Here is a 27,275-nt window from a genome sequence, read left to right on the forward strand (position 1 = left end):
ATTAAATTTATTTATATTTATTAATATTTTTATTAATTAAATTAAATTTATATCCGTAGATATGTTATACACATATTTATGTATGTTCATTTATAACATTATCTCCATAATTACATATGTTCATTCATTTATGTTTATTATAAAATTATAAATCAAATAAATAAAGACATAATTAAAATATAGATATAAAAGGTGGGTCCATAAAAAGTTGTGCAAAATTTTAAAACTAATAGGAAGAAGAGATTTTGTGACTGAGTGAGATAGTGGATGATGAGGTGGATGTTGGGGCCCACAAAAATGTGGGGTAAAATCCTAAACTATTGAGGATGCCCTAACCCTCACCAGGACCAGGAAGGAAGGCTGGTTGTGGGGGCCGGAGATCATTAGAAACGATAGAAGGGATTGGATTATTGGGTTTACATCAAATATTGGTAATTGCTCGGTCAAGGTGGCTGAAGCCTGGGCTATTTTGTAGGGTTTGAGGCTGGCCTAGGATAAGGGTTTTAACAAACTGTGCATGTGGCAAATTATGCTGTGCAACCGTGTGCACCATGTTGCAAAAACGACGTCGTTTTACTTTTAAAAAAAAAAAATCATTTTCGATTGTCATTAGTTACGTAAACATATGTTCATAATTTTATAATTTCACATTCTGAATGTATAGTTATGAAATTATGGATGTGTAATTATGCAATTCTGAATGTATAGTTATAAAGTTATGGATGTGTAGTTATGTATGCAATTCTGAATGTATAGTTATATTATGAAGTTATAATTTCAGATTCTGAATGTATAGTTATGAAGTCATGGATGTGTAGTTATGCAATTCTGAATGTATAGTTATGAAGTTATGGATGTGTAATGCATGAAATTCTGAATGTATAGTTATGAAGTTATAGATGTGTATTTATGCAATTTTGAATATATAGTTATAAAGTTATGGATGTGTAGTTATGCAATTCTGAATATATAGTTATGAAGTTATGGATGTGTAGTTATACAATTCTGAATGTATAGTTATGAAGTTATGGATGTGTAGTTATGCAATTCTGAATGTATAGTTATGAAGTTAATGGATGTGTAGTTATGCAATTATGAATGTATAGTTATGAAGTTATGGATGTGTAGTTATGCAATTCTGAATGTATAATTATGAAGTTATGGATGTATAGTTCATATTATGCACAACATAACGTTGTTAACGACAATCGAAACTGATTTATTTTTTTTTAAGTTGGACGTCAAAACGACGTCGTTTTTGCAACCGTGTGCACCCACAGCATAACGCTCCTGTGCATGGAGAATGGTGCTAGGAGAATTGTTGATAAGTTGAGTTGTAGCGATAATAGAGACGGGGATTATGGTTAGATGGGAAATCTCATTAAGGATTGTCATAGGTGGATGGTGAAGGATTGGCAAGTACAACTTATTCATGCTTTCAGAGAACAAAATCGGGTGATAGATTGATTGGCTAAGCGGGCTTTGAGCCAGGAGTGTGGGATGAGAGTTTGGGCTCATCAGATAAGGGAGGCTCTTGAGAAGTTAATGGATGATGGTCTTGATGCCCCCCAGGGACGCCACCATCCATAATGTAGTTTAACTGGTTTGTCCCCCTCCTTTTTATATAAAATTTTTGAAATGAAAAGCAGCATATCCATCCGTAATCCTATATATAATCTAGCAATATATATACATATGTGAGGCATTTATAAAATAAAATACAAAAATATAAGGGAAAATGAGTCAAATAGGTCATTAAACTTTGTAGGATAAAATAATTAGACCTATAAATATTTAAACATTGCAATTAAACCATCAAACTCATTAAAATATGTTAAATAGATCCAATTTATCGATAACCTGTGGTTACCATAAATTTACACCATTGACCACTGTATTGCCACTAACCGCGGTCCAAATCCACTGATGTTGACCAGATTAGTTGCCTTCTCCGGAGAGGCAACCAAAATCGGTCGCCTTCTCTGGAGAAGGCAACCAAAACCTGGTCACCTTCTCCCTTGGAGATGGCAATCAATCTAATCATCGGTGGTGGATTTGGAGGTCAGTCAACAGCAATACAATGATCAACGGTGTAGATTTACTGGTAACTTATTGGTTATCGTAAATTTAATCTATTTGATTGATTTTAATGAGTTTGATGGTTTAATTGCAACGTTTAAATGTTCAGACGTCTAATTGCTTTATCCTACAAAGTTTAAGGGTTAATTTGACCATTTTATCAAAATATAATAAAACATGGCGGCCTACACTCTATCTAACCAGTTGTTATGCCATGGAACCGTGTTCACCATGGTTGGTGAACACGGTTTCATACGACGCCGTTTTGAGTGAGTGGGACTAACGGTGCCCGTAAGTGGCACCGTTAACTCCCACCACTCACATTATTTATTTATTTTTTTTAAATTAAACGCGCCAATAGCGTTTGCAGTTCCCACTACACCATTTCACTTCCTCTCCACGCAACGTCCATCACTCTGCTCTCTGAACTCCACTCTCGAGCTCTCTTCTCTCACTTCGTCTTCCACAGCCATTTCCTTCGATCACTCTCAAACTCTCTGCTCCACAGCCATTCCTCTCTGCTCTCGCATTTCTCGTTCTCGCATCTCTCGAACAAAACTTCGCGTTCTCCCGTAGCTATCAAAGGAGACAGCCTCTCCATCGCTCATTCTCAACGTTGCTTCACTTGTCTTACAGGTATTTTGTATATGGTGTGTTTATGATTTAGGGTTTTTGTATTCTGTGTACATATTTTGAAATTTTAAAATGGGGTTTTGAATGTAATGTTATGAGCTTATGAATGTATATCTTATGTGTGACTGTTATTGATGTTATGAACTTTTTGACATGTGCTTATGTATTTTCTGTGAGAGATTATGAATTTTCTCATAGGAGATTATGAATTCTGTATTGTGAGTTGTGAATTTTATGTTCTATAGTTATGGATTTTCTGTTCTGTGATTATGAATTTTCTGTTCTGAGGTTATGAATTTCCCTTGTGATATTATGAATTTTATGTTACTATATTATGAATTATATGTGACTGTTATTGATGGACAATATGAGATTATGAATTTTCTCATATGAGATTATGAATTCTACAATGTCAGTTGCGAATTTTCTGTTCTGTATTTATGAATTTTCTGTATTACAGTTATGAATTTTCTGTTCTAAGGATATGAATTTTCTGTTGTGAGGTTATGAATTTTCTTTGTGATATTATGAATTTTATGTTACTATATTATGAATTATGTGTGACTGTTATTGATGGACAATGTATTCTTTTCGGTAGAGCATGGCTGGATTTATTCGGCACTCCCATCCCCCCTCTACTGAAATTAGGAATATATTTTCCATCAATCTATATTATATGTTGTATATGAGTTACTTGCTTTCTAACGTTTTTAATAAAAGCAATGGACACTGCTCAACGAAAGAGAACACGCTCACAAACAAAGGCACTCTTGAGCTCTCAAGCTGCAGAACCATCACAACCCTCACAGACAACAGCTGAACAAAACACTGCAGTCGAAACTACGACAAAAAACAAGAGAAAACGAACAACAAGGGCTGTACTTGACTCACAAGCTGCTCAACCATCCCAGCAGCAGTCTGATGACCTACTCGAGCAAGAAGTGATTAGAGAAAAGAGATCAAAGCAGATAAATGATAGACATAGGGGCAAAACAGCCATTGGAGGTGATCGTGCAGAAGGGAGTTCTACTTCCTACTTCAGCACACGGATGGGACCAAAGACCATGTTCAGGCTTGTACAACAGCTAAAGCCAGAACAAAAACAATATGTCCGTGATATTGGTTTCGGAGCCCTGTTGGACCTTCAATTGTGTGCAAATGAGTCACAATTAGTCCAGTATTTGCTAAACAACTTTGAGCTTTTCCAAACACATTTCAAACTGGAGAACGACAAGCTCACTGTTGAAGAAGAGGACATTGAGTACACTCTTGGCATTCCAAGAGGAGAAAAGAAGGTTGTTGAGGCCCCAAAATATGATGAACAGGGGACACCGGAGTACAGGGCTCTCTTGCAAAGCTGGAGGCAAAGATGGAATATTAATCTTGGTTCACCAATCACTACCAAGATGGGAGATGTCATAGTTCAAAGGGGAGATTATGGAGATGAATTTAAGAGAGACTTCATGGTCTTAACTGTTTCGTGCATGATGCGGGGATTTCAGACACGCTACTGCAACAACAGAATCCTCAACTCCTTGATTAATGTTGATGAGATAAAGGAGTACAACTGGTGTAGCTACACCTACAACTCTCTGATCAAATCCATCGAGCAGTACAAGCAGAAAAGTAGTAGCTTCTTTACTGGACCAATGACTTTCATATTGGTAAGTTCTAGTTCCACTTATGAATCTTATGATATTCAGATTGTGAATTATATGTGTCAGATTATGAATTTTCCACTATGTGATTATGAATTTTCCTCTAAGAATTTTCCTCTATATGATTATGAATTTTCCTTTATGTCATTATGCATCTTCCTCTATGTGATTATGAATTTAAAGTATGTACTTATGAATTTTATGCTGTTTGGATTTTATGAGAATTATATGTGTCAGATTATGAATTTTCCTCTATGTGATTATGAATTTTCCTCTAAGAATTTTCCTCTATATGATTATGAATTTTCCTTTATGTCATTATGCATCTTCCTCTTATGTGATTATGAATTTAAAGTATGTACTTATGAATTTTATGCTGTTTGGATTTTATGAGAATTATATGTGTCAGATTATGAATTTTCCTTTATCAGCATATGAATTTTCCTCTATGTGATTATGAATTTTCCTCTATGTGATTATGAATTTATAGTATGTACTTATGAATTTTATGCTATTTATATTTTATGAGAATTATATGTGTCATATTATGAATTTTCCTTTATTTGATTATGAATTTTCCTTTATGTAATTATGAATTTTTCTTGTTGTCATTATGAATGTTCTTTTAATGTTATGCAATAATGAATCTCATAATAGAAAGTTCATAATTGCATAACATAAAATCCATAATATGATAGTTGAATATAGTGTTCATATGGATTATGAATTTTCTATTATGGTATTATGAATTTTCTGTAATGTAATTATGAATTTTGTGTTAGGATATTATGAATTTATAGTTATGGAATTATGATTATAACTTTTTTATTTTAACTTTTTCTTGAACATTGTAGCTATTCTACTTTGATCGGGTCCAGTTCAAAGGAATGAGGGTTCAAAGAACATATCCAAGCATTACTGCATGGACAAATAAACTTGCACGACAAAGGGTTTCTGCTGAGAAAAGGTCGGGCGGATATGGTAAAGGGAAAGTTATCCCTCGTATTGCAAAGCCTACTGCTGACTGTATTGCTTCTACTTCAGCCCAACCAGTCCCAACCATCTCTGTGCCACCATCCAGTGTTGACAAGGTCACGCAAGTTCTACAACGCCTTGCTGCTGATGTCTTGGAATTCGGTGAGGCTATGGCTGAAGTTGGAAAACAAAACGCCCCTGTGGATGTTATGAAGGCTGCATTTTCTGGGATTTCTACCATGATTGGCGTAGCAAGCACGATAGAAAGACCACCAACTCCAACCTCCTCTCAACTTGACGACATCTTCTTTGGCCAAGAGTCTTTCACAAAGGCTGTTGATGCCTTGGTTGAAGCCTTCCAAAAGACCACTCGGCAAATGGAGTTTGACCCTCCCTCGTTTGATTTAGGGATTCCTTATACCCCGGCGCCATTGGTTGACGAACCACAGGAGCAGGGCGCATTGGATGAAGATCAATTGGATGCCCTTGTTCAGAACATTGTGAATGACACTCCTGGTGCTACTGATGCTGCTACACTCTCTGCTACTCCTACCACTACCCCTGCTGCTACTCATGGTGCTACGCTTGTTTCTTCCCCTGCTCCTACACATGTTCCTACCACTGCTGCTACCCCTGCTGCTTCATCTTCTGAAACACATGCTGCTACCACTGCTACATCAAGTTCTGAAAGACGAGAAATAGCTCCATTGATTAAGGTTCCATTTGCCAGATATGTACCTGGTGCTGTTGATACTTCTACGCCTGCTGCTACACTTCCTGCTACCCTCGATGATATTGATAGGTAAACTCATTAGAATATGAAATTGTGTTATGAACTTTCTTATATTATATTATGACTTTTCTTCTGAAATATTATTAATTTTCGCATATGAGATTATGAGTTTTCTATTATGAGTATGAAATTACAGTTTTGATATTATGAACTTTCTGATATGCAATTATGTATTTTCTGTTCTGTATTTATGAATTTTCTGTACTGCAGTTATGAATTTTCTGAACTGAGATTGTGCAATTATGATGATATTAACTAGCTTCATGTGTTTACAGTGCATTTCTGGACAGTGAATCTGATGTCGAGGATGTCACCATACGAAAGAGACCAATCCGAAAATACAAAAACATCCCGCTAAATTTGAGGTCACCTTTCTGGACAAAGAATGTACCGTCTGACCATAATGCTAGTGTCACCGAGAGGGCCGTATCAAACTACGCCTTCATGGATGCTTCTACAAATCATCCAATTGAGTATGTTTGAATCTAACCATTTAAAAAACTTTTTATTTTCATGAATATTTCACATTTATAAACATGTATTAATTCATTTATGTATTTATCAAAACTTTTTTGTTGATGTAGTGAAACTCTGTTTAGCTTTGATGATTTCTCAATGACAAGAGGAGATTTCCACACCCTACGCAGCGGTGAAATTTTTAGCACATTCATCGATGTATGGGCGTTGAGGCTTACACTCCTCAACACAAAACGGGCATTGGGGAAGCCAAAGTGCATCTATTTTAGCACGTTGGTACATGTAAGTTAAAACCAACAATTTTTACATTCTGTATTTTATGTCATGTAAATATGTATTTTCTGTGTGTGATTATGAATTTTCTCATATGAGATTATGAATTTTCTATTGTATGAACTATGTATGACCGCCATTACATATTGCACAACTTATCATTGATACGTATTTTTTCCCCTTAGCTTCAACTTGACCCAAGTGAACAGTGGATGAAGAATCTTCCGCTTCAAAAGCGGAAGGAGAATTTCAATGACCGCTTACAGTATGAAATTTCCAAATTTGGAAATCTTGACGTCAATGATGCTGATTTGGTAATTTATAATTACCCACGTTCAACATTTATTCATTAATGACATATTTCTTCTCTATTCTAACTACTTTTTCTTTTGATGTTAGATATTTTTCCCCGTGCTTCGACACGAACACTACTTCATTGTCTGCATCAACACCATCTCAAAAAGTGTTGAAATCATAGACAACAAGATGCTGCCTAAGGGTGTTACTGAAGCTGACAAGTATGAAGATTGCCCTAGTCTACTGGTAACTTAACCTTAAACTTGACCTTCCAAACATTTGTTATACATTTCCTATGAATCATTATCACACTAGTTTCATTTTTGTCCAGATGACTGCTTTGAGAGAATACTTGACTGCAGAAAAATCACCCCTACTCCGTAAGATACAAAATCTTCCTGTATCACACTTGGCCATTCCTTGGAAGGAGCTTGACAATGTGATTGACTATGGCATATATGTCATGCGACACATGGAGTCGTACAAGGGGAATGTTCAAGATTGGGACAGTGGATTCAAGATAGGCACCCGTGTAAATGTAAGAGTATAAGATATATTAATTTCAACTTAGATTTCCTTTTTTCTTTTCTTTTTTTTTTTTTGTTTTTTAACATCTTTTTTTTTTTTTTTGAAGGCTGACTTCCTTTGGGAACTTAGAGCTAAATACACGTCAAACATTATCACATGGGGTAGGAACACTGAAAGATTGCGAGTTATAAAGGCAGCAAAGGATCTCTCAAAGAAGAAATGAAACTATACCGCTTTTTGGTGTTTGAATATGTTGTGAACATGAAGCATTAATTTTGTCAATACTTCATTTTGAAATCTTGACTGTTGGTACCCTAGATTGAGAATCTCTCATTTTGTAATGTGCACCGATATTTTGCACCTGTGAATATACAATCTATTACTCTTAATTCAGATTACATATGAATCATGTAGATTTATGAATTTTCAACTACCATATTATGAATTTTCTATTATGCAATTGTGAACTTTCTATTATGCGATTATGAATGTATACGTGTTAGCTATAACTGAAAATTCATTATTACATAACATTAAAATAACATTCATAATGACAACAAGAAAAATTCATAATCACATAAAGTAAACATTCATAATCAAATAAAGGAACATTCATAATCTGACACATAATTCTCATAAAATCTAAATAGCATAAAATTCATAAGCACATACTGTAAATTCATAATCACATATAGGAAAATTCATAATCACATAAAGGAAAATTCATAATCACATAAAGGAAGATTCATAATCTGAGACATAATTCTCGTAAACTCTAAATAGCATAAAATTCATAAGTACATACTGTAAATTCATAATCACATAGAGGAAAATTCATAATCACATAAAGGAAAGTTCATAAACTGGTAAAAAAAAATTCATAATCTGACACATAATTCACAGTCTAATATCATAAGATTCGTAAGTACATACTGTAAGTTCATAATGACATAAAGGAAAATCCATAATGACACAAAGGAAAATGCATAATCACATGAATGAAAATTCATAAACTGACACATAGTATTTTGCATAGTATTCATTACAACACTGCTAAACATATGAAGTTCTATTAACACAATCTCAATCTATAGCTACATCGTGGTCTACATTCTTATTAAAATGAACAAACTGTGAACCCCCAGTGCTTGGATGTACAAGATATCCATCACGAGCAATCTCTGAAATATTTTCCAAGACCAATGATTGGACAGAGCCCTTTGTAACTGAAGCAAGCTTGTTTGCAGCACTCTTTCTCCCCCTTGCTGCATTGTACTTCTTCTCAATAACACTACTACTTCTTTTATTTCTCACACCTTTACTCCTCCGACTTGAAGGGTCTTGGACAATACCACTTGACGAAGACACAGCACCCTCCTCAGTATTCACATCCCCAATCTCAACTTCAATGTTTTTCCTTGCATTCTCAACAGCTTCATCACAGAATTGTCTAGCAACACTGTTATCTTGGCTACAAACAATAAGCCTTTGAAATTTCCTACTAATCTCAACAGCCCAAATTGAAGAAGGGACACCACCATTATAAAACACGGATGCAATGTCCACATTTCTACCCTCAACAACCTTTTTAGTCCATCTTTTTAGAATGTATTTATCGGGAATACTGGAAACACAGTGCACATGAAGTATACGTAAGCAGTGGCAGCAAAGTATTCCCAATTCTGAAAACAGCTTGCAACTACAGCATATATCCAAATTGATTGGCTTGAAAGTTACTTCATGCCTTATGATATCTATGTCTGGTCGCCACACGTGATACTTGCACTTACAACCATCATTCAACACCATTTCTTGATAACAAGAGCTACCTTTCATAAATTGTTCCTCGAACAAAAAATATATCTCAATTGTATAAACCTCTCTAGCATGTGAAAGGAGTTTCACATGATCCATCATCATGGAGGGTACTCCTTGAGAACACCGGAAATCCTCACCATTTTCCTTACTTCTCCATTCAGAAATAACACTCACAAAGGATGAATAAAAATCATATAAACCAGCAGTCTTAGACAACCTCTTAGAAATTGAATGATTTGTGCTTTCACTCCTTTGCGAAGATAAAATACCCCCGGAGAAATAATCCTTGTTGAACGCTGGACACCACTTCTCCCTACAGTCATAAAGCTTCTCTAGCCATGTATTCTTATGACAATTATATTTTGTAACCATCCTGAAAAAAGTTAAAACACATGTTTACTAATCATATTCTGAAAATTCATAATCTCATATTAGAAAGTTCATAATCATATAACAGAAAATACATAATGACATAACAGAAAATACATAATTGTATACTTGCATTCATAATCTCATATTACACAGTTCATAAATCATATAACAGAAAATACATAATGACATAACATAAAATCCAGAATTGTATAACTGTGAATTCATAATCTCATATTAGAAAATTCATAAATCATATAACAGAAAATACATAATGACATACCAGAAAATACATAATGACATAACACAAAATTCAGAATTATATAATGTAAATTCATAATAACATACCTTGTCCAGTAAACTTCAAACTCCGCTTCAGTCTCGGTGTATTTCAACACACAATTGAACATATCCAGAAAATCCTTATGATTCCTTAATGCCTTGATATGCTTCTTCGAATTCTCACTAATATGCCATATGCAAAGACGGTGGCGTGATATAGGAAACACCATGGAAATGCCAGCAGCCATAGCTGAACATTGGTCCGTCATGATAGTCTGTGGACACTTGCCATCCATGGATCTTAAAAACGCTCTAAACAACCACGCAAATGACTCTATCCTCTCATTCATCAAAAAACCACATCCAAACATTAGATTCATGCAATGATGGTTCATCCCTACAAAAGGACCACAAATCATATCATATTTGTTAGTGCGATATGTTGTGTCATGCACTAGCAGATCACCAAACACCTCATAATCCCTTCTCATTTGACCATCCCTCCAAAAAAAACTACACAATCTTCCATCCAAATCAACTTCGAAATCAAAAAAGAAATCAGCCTCATTAGATTGCCTCCTCCTGAATATTTCAATCAAAGAATTGGAATCAGTTCCATCCAAACACTTCAAACTCACAGAAGCCATCGAATTGTAAGCATCGCGGTTGGTAAAGCCAACCAATGGAGAACCCCCTGACTGATGTTTCAAAAACCTCATACCATCCGCCAATGCAACACCACTATTCTTCATGTCTTTTAAATATTCAAGCTGATTGTTTCCCACTCTTCTATGCGACCGGAGCAGATGACTCTTGCCAAATGAACATAACTCATGATTGTGCTCTTTCAAATGTTTTGTAACTGTCCACATCCCATCACCCCCCACATCAAACTGAACAAATGCACCACAGCCAGTCCTCATATCAATCTTTGAATAAAGCTTAACACCACTGTTTGGTTTCTGCTTATACCCAGCCTTAGCACAGAAGAACCTCTTCATCTGAATTGACTTAGTAGATGCCTTATAACGTTGTTGGCCTTTCCTCACACTAAAACCAACTCTGTATGCATATCCATTATATAACTCAAAAGCTTCGTCAACATTGCTTACTACAACACCAACCAAGTCTTCATCAACTGCAATTGCAACAAAAATATAACCACACCTATACCAACTACTAAAATATGCATTTGCAGTTCATTACAGATTTGATAGAAATATATTCTTCATTTACGTAGAGGGGGTACGGGGAATGCCGAATAAATCCAGCCATGCTCTACATAAGAAGAACATATTCTCCATCCATAACAGATACACATAAACTCATAACATAAAATTCATAATCTCATATAAAAAATTCATAATCTCATATAGAAAATTCATAATAACATAATGGAAAATTCATAACCTCAAAATGTAAATTCATAACAGAGTATTAATACCAATCACAACATTCAATTTGCATATAATCACCATGAATCAGTACCTACACCTATCAGAAACAACATTCATGATACACAAAACTAATAAAAAGAACCTGGACTTGAAGACGAGCCATCAATGTCAATGTTTAAGTCTGCTTGCTCATTGCTTATTGAATCACCAACAAAGTCTTCATTCACTGAGTATATGCAAACAGTGTAACATACCAGTTAATATGTTATGAACATAGTACTATTACATTATGAATATTCATATCACATGCATGAACAGAGTATCAAAATTCATAATTGCGTAACAGAAAATACATAATCTCATATTGTAAAATTCATAACAGAGACATGGTACTAATACACAATTACAACATTATGAACATTCAAACTGCATATATACTGAACAAATACCAATAAAAATAACTAAACATTCAACAATTCATGATCTCATAAATCAAACGAAATCAAACGCATAAAATCGAACGCAACCTGGAATCGCAGAAATCATATCGGTGGAATCTTCTCCTCGAACCGTCGTCTCCTCCATCGCGAATAGGAAAGAAACGCGAATGTCGGATCACAACTGCCTTCAGAGAATTGCGAATAGGAAAGAATCAAACGCAAAGAGTTGTCGGATCAGAATTGCCTTCCTAACGCCGTTAATAGAACAGTGTTTTTTTTTTTTTTTTAAGACGCCAAAAACGACGTCATTTGGAAGCGTGTTCACCAAGCATGGTGAACACGTTTCCATGGCATAATTTGCGCTATCTAACCAATTGTTATACCATGGACCATGATCCATCTTACATTGTAGACCTTGATCCGAAAATTATGTCGGTAGTTGACATTTTTATACTTGTAGCAGTTAACAGTTTATGTGTAAATTGAATTTTTACTACAAACTTAACTATAAGTACAAAATATGTCAACTACAAACACATAATCTAAATTTTATTTGAATCAAAGTTCACAATGCAACATATATCCTACTCCACGATATAATTTGCCTTATCTAACTCATTCTCCTTATCCTCGATCTCCACCTTTTCAATCCATATCTTTTTGTTTAGGCTTTTAATCAATTGCTATGGTAAGCAACATCAGTATAGCTTTGCTTTCTACCATGAATAATTGTTTAATTTAACTCCCACCCCCGGATAGTTATGTCATGGATCGGATCCACCTTACAAGGTAGATCCGGATTATATTCACAATTTTTGAACTTTTTATATTCACAATTTTAGAACTGAATATTTAAAACCAATGATTTTTTTTTTTTTTTAAAAAAAAAGAAATTATTAAAAACAACTCAACGAGTAAATATTCAATTATGTAATTGTGAATATAGAGTTCAAAAATTGTGAATATAGAGTTAAGCAATTTTGAATATTGAGCTCTGTAATTTTGTGTATTAAAATCTAAAATTGTGAATATTCAATTCTAATATTGTGAATATAAAGTTAAAAAATTGTGAATATAAAATTTGAAAATTGTAAATATAACTAAGATCCACCTTGCAAGGTGGACATGTGTCCACATCATAATTTGCCCCCACCCCCTCCCCCTCCCCCTCCCCCAACAAGCCTAAAGCTAAAGCACCCAAAACGCAGCATGTAAAGATCCAATATATATAAAGCTACGCTAGCTGATGACGACGACTTCTTGTTCCAATTGAATAAATTAAGCTAAGAATTTTGTGGAAAAAAATTATGAAATGTTTCTTAAATTAAAATATTAAACCCTTGTTTCCTATAGTAGATATTATAATTTAATAATAAAATTTGAGGTTGTTGTAATAATTGTTAAATAAGATATATTAAAGCTGTATTTTACCTAAAAAGAAAAAGATGAAACATAAAAAGCAGGTTTTCAATAGTATGGAAAAGCTTGTACGTGTATTTCCGTCACATTAAGATAAAAAGCAAATCCCACTAATAACCCAAAACTGCACTCCCTAGTCCCCTCCCATCTCCTTCTTCACTAAGTAAATTATATCATTGTGTGTGTGTATATATAATAGCATATTTGGTTGGTTGAAGCCACAACTATATATCACATGCACACAGATCATAGCTTGAATATATGTTGTTAGCATAGATTAGATCAGAGAAGAGATGATGAACGTTGATTGGGGACCCGTGGTGGTGGCGGTGGGGATGTTCATCCTATTATCACCGGGGTTGCTGTTCCAAATACCTGCCAGGACGAGGTGTATAGAATTTGGAAACATGTACACCAGTGGGGTCTCCATCCTAATTCATGCCATCTTATACTTCTGTATATACACCATCGTCATGGTCGCCATCGGTGTTCACATACGCTCCGGTTGATCTATATATGTATCTACATATATTCCAATTCCACCACCGGCCATATCGTCCTTTGCTTTTTCTAGCTTGGAATCCAGGTGTGTATATTCCTGTAAATAAATCAAAAGCAAACAGAAATCCAAACACCCTTTACAGTTACTACTTCCCTTCACAGATTAGTCCACAAGTAGTTATATTGCACAAAGCAAGTGTAATGATGAATTCATGTGCCATCATATCCATCAGTAATAATTCTGTCTCTTAAGCTTGTGTGCCAATGACTAACAGCTTATGAACATTTCGCAAAATACCCAAGTTGCAAACTGGTTATGAAAGAAACCAATATCAGAAGAAAATGTGAGGTGTATACCAAACAGGGGAAACAAGCCATATAAAATAGCAAACCACCCTTTCCATTTCTTAAGCATGCCAAAGTAATAAGTTACAGCCAAATTGTTTCCAATCAAATTCAACAGTCTGTTTCAGTCAAAATTGAATAAGCGCAAACAAGCAAAACAAACACATTGAAACAAGTATCTTCTGAATTCTAGAAGAATCTGAAGTTCCATATTGTTGTTCAGTTTTTTGAAACAATTTCCACCCTTCATGCATAGTTCAAGCGGAATATGTCATTGAACACATAGAAACTTCCTTGGGGTGTCGGCATCAAATGGAACATCTGTAAGCCAAAACAAAAGAGTCAGTTTGAATACAGAGACCTTCTAAAGAAATCTGCCATCATATAAACCACGTTGAAAGATGATAGAAAGACATGATTACCGCTCAAAGTTTATTGACAGCCCAAAAAAAAAAAACAAAAAAAGGAATGCTTAACAAGTCTGTTTGTAAATGAAATAATGTCATCATATAATCCTTCACTAATAATAAGGCATCTGTTTGTAAATGAAATAAAACATCCCATAACACCTTTGAATAAAAACATCTGTAAATAAGAAGAGTGCAGTATGGTTCTTATACTCAAAAAGGAGACATCTGTAAACATATTCCAGGCTAAAGGGTCAAAGGGGAAATCATCATCTCACTAATATTATCAACTTCTAATTTTTTTAGCATGTAATAGCGACCACTTGCTCACAAGTAACTTTGTTTCAGAACACCATATTACATTTTTGAGGTAGGAATCAGAGAATGAATACCCCACCCCTATGCCTCCCTTAACAAGAGTACAAGACAAGACTTCATAGCATTTAGATTTCAGATAACTGCATGGTTAGACTAGTTTTGAATCAAATTCCAATTCAAATGTTCCCGGCATGGCATAGACAGATCAATTGCATTTTCACTCTCTTCCAACGTCAAAACCAAAGCGTTTTTTAATAAAAATGAGCAAATAGTCATAGGATGTAGCTCACATTTTTTTTTGTGTGTGTAAGGATGTAGCACACATTGAAACAATGTATGTAAGTATGGTAGAAATACCTAAAATCTACTTCAGAATACATCTAATGCCCATCTAACAAAATCAAAATTTAGGGTAAAACATGAGTTTAGAATTAGGAGAGATCAATTAACTTCAAAATTGGCAACTACAAACGTTGCCCTAGTGTTTAGGGAGACATTTTTATCAGTAACTGATCTACAATCTGCATCCAAATAAAGATTTGATTGTCCTTCAATGTATCCAAAATTCAACAATAATCCAAAATCACGATAAAACACAGACAGTTTCAAATCAATCTAGGAACAATTGCATAACACAATCTGGGCGAAGAGGACTGAAAATAGATACCTGACTGAACTTGAGGGCGTGCTGTTCGCCGGCTAGTTGGAGATTGCCGCTGACAAAGACGAGCATGCCGCCGGCGGGTCCAGATGGCTGGCAGTCGACGGTGGTGATCTGGTGCTTGCACTGCTGAAAGGGGAGACTGGTTAGCTTGGCGACGATGTTCTGAGAACCCTGAATCTTCTGGCCCTCGAAAGTCAACATGGAGCCATCCTGGTAGAGGTTTGCAAGGCCGGCGCGATTGGCGTCGAAGGTGGAGTAGTAGTGCTCGACGAATGCCTTGGCTACGGCGTCAGGATCCATTTCTCCGATTTCGATCTCTTATCTCTCTTTCTCTCTCTCCTCTGCAAGTCAAACAATACGCTTAAGCCCCTCCCCCTTTATCACTCAGCGTTAGCTGCAACATTACGCTAAGCCTAGCCCGCGACTTCGTGCTAAACCCTAAGGCCTTGTTTGGTTCAGCTATGTTTTGTTGAAAACCTAATACTCTTTTGTCTTCATCTCATTAATGTAAGTTTGTTGGAGTTATTAATTATTATCTATATTCGCAAACAATCACAATTTCCCTTTGAAAAATTCACAATTTATATATTACAAACACACAATATTAACATATATATGCAATTGATTATCTTGTGTTGTATTTTCAAGTTCCTTTCAAATACTGCAATCACACAATATTAACAGATTAAGATTTGATGACCTTGTGTTGTATTTACAAATTCTCTTTCTACCGTTGTTATGTGTTTAGACTTTTGACTTAGAAACACAATCTATATCTATACTATTATTAAAAACAAAATCCTCCTTTTTGTTTTCTCGTCCAAACTCTTCCACTCAAACAATTAATAATTAATAATTAATAATTAATAATAATAATAATAATAATAAAATGAAAAATACAGAACTATAATGAAAAAAGGAAAAACAAAATCCTCATTTGTGTTTTCCCAAGAAGAAGAAGAAGAAGAATCTCTTCAACTTTTCCCGTTCAAACGTTTCTTAATATTAATTAATTAATTTATTGGTAAAATAATTAATAAAGCTTAATTTGTAACAAAATGTTATATAGAAATTAACTAATATCTATTAATTAATAATATTTTTTGAAAATTCTGCAAAAGAACGTAATCTATACTATTAATAAAAATAAAATCCTCCTAATCAATATTTTTGGCCAATATGAATATTATTAATTAATCTATACTATTAATAAAAGTAAAATCACCCCCTTCAACTTTTCATGCTCTAACGTTTCTTAATATTAATTAATTAATTTATTATTAAAAGAATTAATAAAGCTTAATTGGTAACAAAATGTTATATAAAAATTAACTAATATCTATTAATTGGTAATATTCTTTGGAAATTCTGCTTAATAATGTAATTTTATAAGGAAATAATTATTTATTAATTATTATGTAATTTTGTAAATAAATAATGATTTATTAATTTTTTTGAAAGCCAACAAACTTATACTGCATTAGTCATTCCAGGCTCAAGAAAAGAAGGGGGTAAATCCCTCCAGGTAGTTCGCACCAAAGAGTCAGTTACATGATTAGCCATGACATGGGCATCCTGTAATACACCCCTACGAACATGAATAACAACTCATCTAGTCATAGAAGACAACAAACGATTGCAAGCTAACAAAACATAACCAAAATAAGTACGAAATGAACTTGCATGCTTAAGACTAGAAACTAAGACAAGACTGTCGGAGCACACTGAGATCCTCGAGTATCCATTCTCCCTTAGCCATGATAAGGCCTCACACATCGCCATTGCTTCCGCCAAGAGGGGGTCATATGGGCAATTAAGAGGGCCATTCCCTGCCGCCACAAAAGTTCTATCTTTCTCATGCACTACAAAACCGTAAGCCGGCACCTGTGTCGGACCATTAAAGCCTGCATCGACATGACAGACCACACCATCATCTAGCATAGTTGCCGAACTGGGAGTATCATGGGCTCTGCACGTGATTCCCCTTTGCTGTTCCACTGTAGTCCAAGAAATCCACTTCACTGTGAACCTCCTGACCACCACACATGGCCTTGGCAAACAACCATTCCAAACTGCCTCATTCCTGACAGTCCAAATGTCATATAACAAGCCACAAATCCTCCCCCGTGCCTCAGCATTATAAGTACTCGTGATGCCAAGCCAAAGATCAGTCCATTGGCTGAAATTCCTGTTGTCAAAAGAAGGTATTAGCAGATGAGAGAAATTCCACACTTGTGATGCAAAAGGACAAGTACATAAAGCATGCATGATGTTCTCCTCCCCCACACCACACGCTGGGCATATATTAATCAACTCTACTCTTCTATTGAACAAATTATCAAGAGTGGGCAGAATGTTAGACAAAGCTCTCCACATAAATATCCTCCATCTTGGGGGACCTGTAAACTCCACAAATTACTCCATGCAGGCAAACATGGGCCGTTGACCTCTCCCATCCTCCTGTATCCATCTTTAACCGAGTAGCAACCCCTCAGATCCCTGTCCCAAAACCAGACATCATCACAATTCAAACTCACAGGAAGCTGCTTAATCAACATAACATCTCGTGGGGCAAACAACTCATCCAGCAGGTCATTATTCCACCCGTTCGTGGTACTATCAATCAAGTCCGAAACCAGAAGCTCCTGCCCCAAACCTGGATGGGTCGAGACTACATAGGGATCAACAGCATCGGGCAGCCACAGATGATTAATTACTCTGGTGGACCTTCCGTTACCAATCCTTCGCCTGCAACCAGCCTTTAGCAAAGCCTGACCTGCTAATATACTCCTCCACGCATAACTTGGGTTACCCCCAATTGAGGCTTCATAAAACGAGGATGTAGGATAGTACCTGGCCTTAACTACACGAGCCACAAAGGGACTCCGGATTGGTTAATAGTCGCACCCCTACTTGGCTAACAGAGCAATATTAAACTCATGTAATCGTCTAAAACCCATACCTCCAAACTTCTTAGGGACGCACATACGGTCCCAGGACATCCAGTGTATACTCCCCTGCGAGCCACCCTGACCCCACCAGTACCTGTTCATCAATCTTTCAAGAGCAATACACAAAGTCGTAGGAAGTAAATAAATACTCATTGTGTAGGTGGGCATTGCATGCGCTACACTCTTCAAGAGCACCTCTTTCCCAGCCTTAGACAACAACTTCTTGTTCCATGAACCGAACCTCTGTCTCAATTTTTGCTCTACATATGCAAATACTGCTCTCCTGTTTCGGCCCACAACCGAAGGCAAACCCAGATATTTTCCAAAATCCTCTGCTTGGCCCACCCCCAATGCATCTGCAACCAGGTCCCTTTCCTCCACCTGCGTATTACGACTGAACGTAATGCTCGATTTCTGAAAGTTTACCACCTGCCCAGAATATGCCTCATAAATCCCCATACATTTCTTAACCTCCATAGCTTCCTGCATATTAGCCTTAAAAAAGAGTAAGCTATCATCTGCAAAAAACAGATGTGAGATTGATGGAGCCCCCCGTGCCACTCTGCACCCATGTAAAAGGCCCTTAGCTTGCGAGTCCTGCAACAACAATGATAAGCCCTCAGCACAGATTATAAACAGATAAGGAGACAATGGATCTCTTTGTCTCAGCCCCCTCGTGGGCAGTATTTCCTCGGTTGGCTTTCCATTGACCAGCACCCTGTGACGTACTGTCTGCACACACAACATAACCAGCCAGACCCATCTATCATCAAAACCCAAGCCAGTCATCATCCGTTGCACAAACGGCCACTCCATTCTGTCATAAGCTTTTGCCATATCAAGTTTTAAGGCCGCCCACCCTACCTGCCCCAACTGCTTCCTCCTCAAATAATGGCCAACCTCAGACGCAATAAGTATATTGTCTGAGATCAACCTACCTGGTAAAAAAGCGCTTTGCGAAACAGAAATCAACCCCTCCAGTAATGGTTTCATGCGATTTGCTAACATCTTTGCCATTATCTTATACAACACATTACACAAAGCTATCGGCCTTAAATCAGATACAGACATAGGGGAGCATTTCTTTGGGATCAACACAATATTAGCATCATTCAAATTAACAGGAAAAGACTTCTCAGATAAGCAATTAAGCACAAAATCAGTTACATCATTACCTACAACATCCTAGAAGGCCTGATAGAAGCCCGGATTCATGCCATCCGGACCTGGAGATTTATCCTTGCCCATAGAAAATAGAGCACTTCGCACCTCATCCGGCTGGAAGGGACGTAGCAAATCATCATTCTGCTCTCTGGTCACACGAGCCTGCAGGGTATCAACATTAAAAACCCCTGGATTCCCCCCCCCCCCCCCCCCCCCCCCCCCCCGTTGTAAAAATTTGCTTATAATAGTATGTGACCACTGCCTCCAGGGCACTGCCCTCCCTCCAAACACCACCCCCTGGATTAATGATTTATTAATTATTATTTACTCTAATAATAATAATTCGAATACTGATTTTACACCAATCTATACTTACTATTAATAAAAGTAAAATTCTCCTCTTCAACTTTACCGCCCAAACTAATATGAATATTAATTAATCTATACTATTAATAAAATTTGGTGTTTCGGATTCGGATAAGAAACAGTTGCCTCTTGTGGAGTTGGAGAAGTTGCTATCTTTGTAAGGGGGAAGAGGCTGAGGGACTTTCCAAAAATGCCGAATCCAGACGAAAGCAACATGGGTTTCGATGGAAAACATGTTGGTAGCCGAAGAGTTGATGTATGACAAGGAATCGTTGAAGACATAGCATGAAACGTTGGTAACACAATTAACGGACGAGCAAAGAATGTCTACGACTCTGTGATGAATGATATTGATTCTAATGGGGGTGAATTCTTCTTTGTGTATGGTTACGGAGGAACAGCCAAGACGTTCGTGTGGAGAACGTTATCGTCAAAGATAAGGAGTCGTGGTGATATTGTTCTCAATGTTGCGACATGAACAGTGCAGAAGATCTAACATATATATTTAAGTTGTGACTATTTGTGTAAAGCATAATCAGACGATGAAAATCTATCAGAAGTACACACTCCTGAATTCTTAAATAGTTTGAGATTGTCTGGACTTCTTAATCATTCATTGACATTAAAGGTTGGTGCACCTATTATGTTATTTCGGAACATAGACCACTCTCTTGGTCTTTGCAACGGTACGCGCCTCATCGTCACAAGATTGACACATCACATTGTTCAAGCAATAATAGTTAATGAGACACATCAAGAAACCAAAGTTCTTATCCCCTGAATGTCTCTCATCCCTTCTGATATGATATTGTCCTTCAGGTGTACGTGTATTTTTTCCGATCAGCCATCCTGATGGCCTAAAGGTGCATGGACAAAATTCTGTTACTACTACCAATGTCATCTACAAAAAGGTTTTCAATAATATGTAATTCAAATCAGTGATATTATGTTTTCTTTTTATACAAAGATGACAAAATTGCTATATATCTACATAGAAAATATATATCTTCCGTACAAATAATTTCTATAACTGAGTTGCTAGACAACAAGCTACATAGTCCAATTAATACAAATCCTAAACAATGATATATAAAATCTCAAAAGTTTCAGCACGGATGCGTATATCTATATAATAACTAGTTTTTTACGCGCATTGCGCGATTGAGATAATGCCCAATGTTTTTTTAAATAAGTATTTTAAAGTACATCAAGGCAAGATTATATTGGAATTGTTCATGCATAGATAATTGAATGTTAAATTTGCGTATTTAAATTGGTAATTCTAAGTTTACAAATGCAAGATAATATAGTCAATATTGATTATAATTGTCAATAAAATAATAGTATGGGTATGGTTGATACCAAATACGGGACATAAGGGAGAGCAAATAAAAATTAAAGCATAAAATATTAAATATATACTAATATTGTTTGAGGAGATTCCGACAGTAGGATTTGTGGTTAGAGTTCTATTAAGACTTTAATATTAGAATTAGATTAATGTTGTAGTTATAATTCTATATTAGACTTTAATATTAGAATTATACTAATGGCGAATTAACGGTACTTAATGGAAAAGTTAACGGATCGGATAATCATATAATTAAGGATAAATTAGGAAATCTCAAGGAAAAATTAAAATCTGAACAATCCAAACTATTCATTTGATTTAATAATTTGACGGTCATTTTTTCTACCCAATGTTTATAATTAAATAAATATTTGAAAGTATATCAATGCAAGATTATATATGATAGGTTCAACATAAGTAATTTAATGTCTAATTTGTTTATTTAAATATGTAATTCATAGTATATGAATACAATGTAATATAGGAGATTCATTATAATTGTTACTTAACTTTTTTTAAATAGTAACCAAGTATTTTTATTGCAAAGGGTTCTAATATATTTAATGAATGCACATATATACAAGATCAATGAAAGAATCAACGGTACCAGTCATTTAGGTGTTGCTCAGTGTTCATTTAGTTCAATCATTATTGTTGAATAAATTATTATGAATAAAAAAATTCCTAATTTAAGGAATTTAGATGTAGTAAAAATTTAAAATTTTTAATTATAATGTAACCCAAAGATATTCAACAACGCCTCGACTAAGGCTCAATCTCATAACTTCCCACATGGGAGATGTCACTACATGCCATCTAAGCACAAGTTGCTTGGCTATTATCATCATCATCATCATCATCATCATCATCATCATCGTCATCGTTATCGTCATCGTCATCGTCATCGTCATCGTCATCGTCATCGTCATCGTCATCGTCATCGTCATCATCATCATCATCATCATCATCATACCCTTAGGTCATTTTAAATGTTAATTTAAACAACTAATTTTTTCAAATACTCTTTTACCAATCGTTGATATAATTCGCTGGTCAAATCCGTTAATATAATCCGTTAACGCTAACCACTAACTGCTGATTGTCAAACAATGACATTGCAAGGTAGTTTCTCACTTCAATTTGTTGTGTGATTTGAATACTCTCTTTGTCAACAATTCTCTCAAGTAGTTAATATGATTGGCTTTATTAATTTAAATTTTTTTAAATTTTTTCATGGTATTAATAAAATACTTGGTAAATAAATATATAGCATTATTTTGTATTATAACTTTGATATTTAATTAAAAATAGTGCACAAAAAAGATAATAGACAATGTAGTGAATATAATCAATTGATGAATTTGAATGTAAAGAATTTGTACATTGGAGAAAAATAAAGACAATATAACTAATGAAATTATTTCTCTTAATTAATTTATTGATAATGAATAATTTTTTTTAATAAAGACATTGTAGCGACAATGTAGCGAATATAATCAATTAATGAATTTGAACTTTGAATGTAAAGAATTTTTATATTGGAGAAAAATAAAGACAATATAACTAATGAAATTATTTCTCTTATTTAATTTATTGATAATGAATAAATTTTTTTTGAATAAAGGCATGCATTGTAGACATATAATTCTAAATTAAAGAAATGCATATGTATTATTTTTTGTTGTAGCTACTAAATTATTATTTTAATTTAATAAGAGTAAAATAGAGTACTAATTATGCCAACTTTAATTTGATTGGGATGAGTTTCGAACCTAAGACTTTTCTTATCTTATTGAAATCAATGAGTAAGTTAACGGTGAACTAACAGAAATTAACGAAAAAGATAAAATTTAACGAAAAAGTTAACCGATAATCATATTCATTAAGGATAAGTTAGGAAATCTCAAGGAAAAATTAAAATCTGATCAATCTGAGCCATTCATTTGATTAAAAAATTTGACCGCCATTTTTTCTACCCATTATAGACTCAACTCTCTTCGGCTCTTATTAGTATAGTAGATAGTAGATATTATGTATGGTATTATATTCTATAATATAATTGATAATATTATTGTTCCAGTATAATAAAAACCTTATGTAATAAAGTAATAATAAAATAAAATTACAATAATAATAATAATAATAATAATAAATTCTCTCTCTCTCTCTCTCTCTCTCTCTCTCTCTCTCTCTCTATATATATATATATATATATATATATATATATATATATATATATATATATATATATATATAAAATCCTCCTATTTCATTTTCCCGTCCAAACTTTTGTAGTAAAGTTTATTTGGTAAGTAAATATCAAATGAAAATTAATTAAAATCTATTAATTGATAATATTGCATAATTGGTAATATTATGTATGATATTATTTTTCATAATATACTTGATAATATTATTGTTCAAGTATAATAAAAACCATATGTAATAATGTAATAATAAAATAAAATTACAATAATAATAATAATAATAATAATAATAATAATAATAATAATAATAATAATAATAATAATAATAATAATAATAATCCAAACAAAACTATATTCAAAATAAAATTTAAATTTAAAAAAAAAAAATAAGAAGAAGAATAAGACAAAGGGGAGCAATGCTCATCTTCCAAACATAATTGCTTGCCTATCAACGTGGACAAGTATTGAGAAAACAAAAGACTCTTATATAAGCCTTAATAGCTTATTATTTTAGTTATTTTTTTTAAAAAAAAATTAATTTTAACTAATTAATTAATAAATTTAGGCAGAAGTATCAAATAGACCCATTTACTCCCCCGAGGTGTTCAATTCACCCCACCATCTAAAATATATGGTAATCAGGCACATTAACTTCTTAAAATTGTTTAATTAGCTTTTTTTTCCAGGTTTTTCTCCGGTTGTGATGACTTGGCAACCAGTTAAGATGATGTGGCATGGTAAATTAATTTAATATGTTTTTATTTGATAAAAGAAATTAAAACAAAATTAAAACAATTTTTTTTTTAAGGAGAAAGGAGAAGAAGTTCTTCTCTTCGCAGACATGGGTATCTCTCGTGATTCAATACACAAGAGGCGTGCTACTGGTGGCAAGAAGAAAGCTTGGAGGAAGAAGCGAAAGTATGAGCTCGATCGACAGTCTACAAATACTAATATTTTTCGAAACACGAACCAAAACCCACATAATTTCAAATCCTTAACCTAATTGACGGAGCTTCGCAACAACAATCTTTAAACGATAGTCGGTCGGATTTGACGATGGCATTTCAGCCACAATCTTTAAACAAGCTTCGCAACCAACAATCTTGACGACGGTATTTCAGCCATCGACGTCGGCGGAGGAGGTGAAGACTCCATAGACGACACCTCTCCTCACATCCAATTCGAACCCCGATCTCACGCCCTTGTACTCCACTGCTCCTCTGATCTCCCATGGATTATTCCTCAATAATTCCCAAAAGATCTATTGGAGTTTTCCGATAAAGATTTCAGCGATAGTCGGTTGTCTTTAGACTCCAAGGAAGTTGAGGGGCGGAAGAGTAGTTTCTCTTTGGTGTCTCCGCATCATCGGAATTACAACTCCCAAACTTTTTCCGGCACCGAGGATTTCGACCCTCTCCCTACAGGCCAATTCCTGATCACGGTAATCGTTTTAGAAAAATTTTAACCGAAATTACATAACTTTATTTTCGTAAAAAGAAAAAGTAAATATATGGGAGAAAATTTCATTTTTACAGGTTGACAATATGGAGAACATCGAGTGGTTATCCCTAATTGTGGACGATTCTTCATCGGAATTGTTGTTGTTTTGTCCGAACCCCAGTTTTCAGCCGGCAACTAGAACGTTTTTGGAGAATCGAAGAACTTACGCCGTCGTGGACAGCTGACAGGGTTTGCAGAACTTATACCAGGAAGCGATGAAGAACCGTACGAAGACAACAGAGAGGAAGACTCTGAAGTCAGTGATGGAGCCACATATGACCACACATTTCCACCTGACTACATACTTTTATTATACTAAAATTACATGTCAGTAATGTGGATTGGTAACCCGAAGGTAACCTGCGAAAAAAGCTCATTGAACAATTTTAGGAGGTAAGTGTGCCTAATTACCATATGTTTTAGACGGTGGGGTGAATTGAACACTTCGAGATATTAGATGAGCCTATTTGACACTTCTGCCATAAATTTATTAGGGTTTTGGGAAAATATTAATCTTAATCTTTCCCCAAAATGTATACGTGTTGTTTTGTTTTTAGCAGTTTGGAGCAAATTGTTGAGTTATTAAATAATATTTTTTTGTGTTTTGATTAGAAATAAAATGTCAAAATGGCGGATTTGTTAAAATTTTTGTGAATTGGTCAATAATCGAACAAGCCTATTATCTAATACTACGTAATTATTATGGGGCAATTAACAAATTAATTGTATAGATATTAAGGTTTGTTTTAGAAAGTAGGAAAATGATTTCTGTAAAATGAGGTATTATTCAAAATATTATATATAGTATTATATTCTATAATATAATTAATACTCCGTAATATTATTGTTCAAGTATAATAAAAACTCTATGTAATAATATAATAATAAAATAAAATTACAGTAATATATATATATATATATATATATATATATATATATATATATATATATATATATATATATAATTGAACCATACCTCAATTATAATTGGACTCCACATATATAAAAATGAGAACTTAAATATAAAATCAACATTGTTCTTATATAAATAAACTTTTTTAAATGAATAAGTTTTACATAATATATTTATACTTAAAATTTAATAAGACTAATAATTCTTAATATCATAACATAACAATAATACTTTCGATCTCGATCGTCCATTTTGAACCATTGATCAACTTTCGATCTCGATCGTCCATTTTGAATTGTAGTTGATCAATTAATTGTGCCAACTTGGTCTGCAAAGTCATTTCGCCGTCTGTCAGAAGATTTGAATAATCTTGCCGTTGCTCTTCATTAATCTGACAAAACTTTTCATGGAGTGTGTAACCTCCAAATTTGAATTAATCTCAGGCGTGACTTTTGAATTATTGATCTGATATGCCAAGTTGATCAAATAATTTATCTGCTGATTCTTGCTTGAGTATAAAAAAGATTTCCTTCGTGAATCAGCTTCTTCTTCCTTCGCAAAACTGGCGGATTCCAAAAAGACATCATGTCTAACAATTGTAGCATGATGATGTCATAGCTCGTTTGATGATGTCATATCCTGATTTTATATCATGTCTAACTTATTATCATGTCTTCAATAAAAATTACTTCAAGTGAGAATCAAACCATGTATCATTTAGTTGCTTTACAAGGTTTCTTCCAACTCAACTAGTTAACCTTTTGATACATATCATGACTTAAATTCCTTTTGTCTCTTCTCTCCATATAGGTTCCATAACCCGTCTAAAAGATATCACGTTGTGACGTCATCACCCGTCTAAAAGGAATATCATGTTAGCAAAACTTTGGCTTGATAGCACTTCATGTCTTGGCTTGATATCACTTCCCGATATCACTTCCCGTTAATACTTCGTGATATTATTTCGGAAAAAGTATCAAATTGGCCCCCTAAGTCGAGCGGATAGTGCAATTGGGTCCCCTAAGTGAAAAAAGCTCCATTCAGGTCCCCTAAACCTGTAAAATTGTTCAATTAAGTCCAAATTGACTTGTTTATCAGGTTAAATGCATACGGTGTTGACACATGTCCTTATTTTATTTTTTTTATTAAA

General features: G+C 34.5%; 1 protein-coding gene and 1 long non-coding RNA gene across 2 annotated transcripts; both read right to left on the bottom strand.

Annotated features, from left to right (window-relative positions):
* Nucleotides 1-13,345: 13,345 nt before the first annotated feature.
* On the bottom strand, nucleotides 13,346-25,744 carry LOC109178963. Its single transcript, XR_002053794.1, has 3 exons — nucleotides 25,266-25,744; nucleotides 13,569-13,571; nucleotides 13,346-13,358 (listed from the first exon to the last, which is right to left on the bottom strand). It is a non-coding gene; the product is annotated as an uncharacterized LOC109178963 (long non-coding RNA).
* Nucleotides 14,292-16,069, bottom strand: LOC109178956 (nuclear transport factor 2). The gene is made up of 2 exons (XM_019328508.1): nucleotides 15,677-16,069; nucleotides 14,292-14,605 (listed from the first exon to the last, which is right to left on the bottom strand). The coding sequence occupies exons 1-2, from the start codon at nucleotides 15,971-15,973 to the stop codon at nucleotides 14,531-14,533; spliced, it is 372 nt and encodes a 123-aa protein (XP_019184053.1). The 5' UTR covers nucleotides 15,974-16,069; the 3' UTR covers nucleotides 14,292-14,530.
* Nucleotides 25,745-27,275: the final 1,531 nt, after the last annotated feature.

Source organism: Ipomoea nil, unplaced genomic scaffold, assembly GCF_001879475.1.
Source record: "Ipomoea nil cultivar Tokyo-kokei standard unplaced genomic scaffold, Asagao_1.1 scaffold0179, whole genome shotgun sequence".
NCBI lineage: Eukaryota > Viridiplantae > Streptophyta > Magnoliopsida > Solanales > Convolvulaceae > Ipomoea > Ipomoea nil.

Excerpts from the sequence above, each read along its gene's own strand:
- LOC109178956 (XM_019328508.1), bottom strand. The coding sequence starts at position 15,973 with ATGGATCCTGACGCCGTAGCCAAGGCATTCGTCGAGCACTACTACTCC. Across the intron at positions 14,606-15,676 it reads ACGCCCTCAAGTTCAGTCAG|ATGTTCCATTTGATGCCGAC; the intron begins GTATCTATTTTC and ends TTTGGCTTACAG.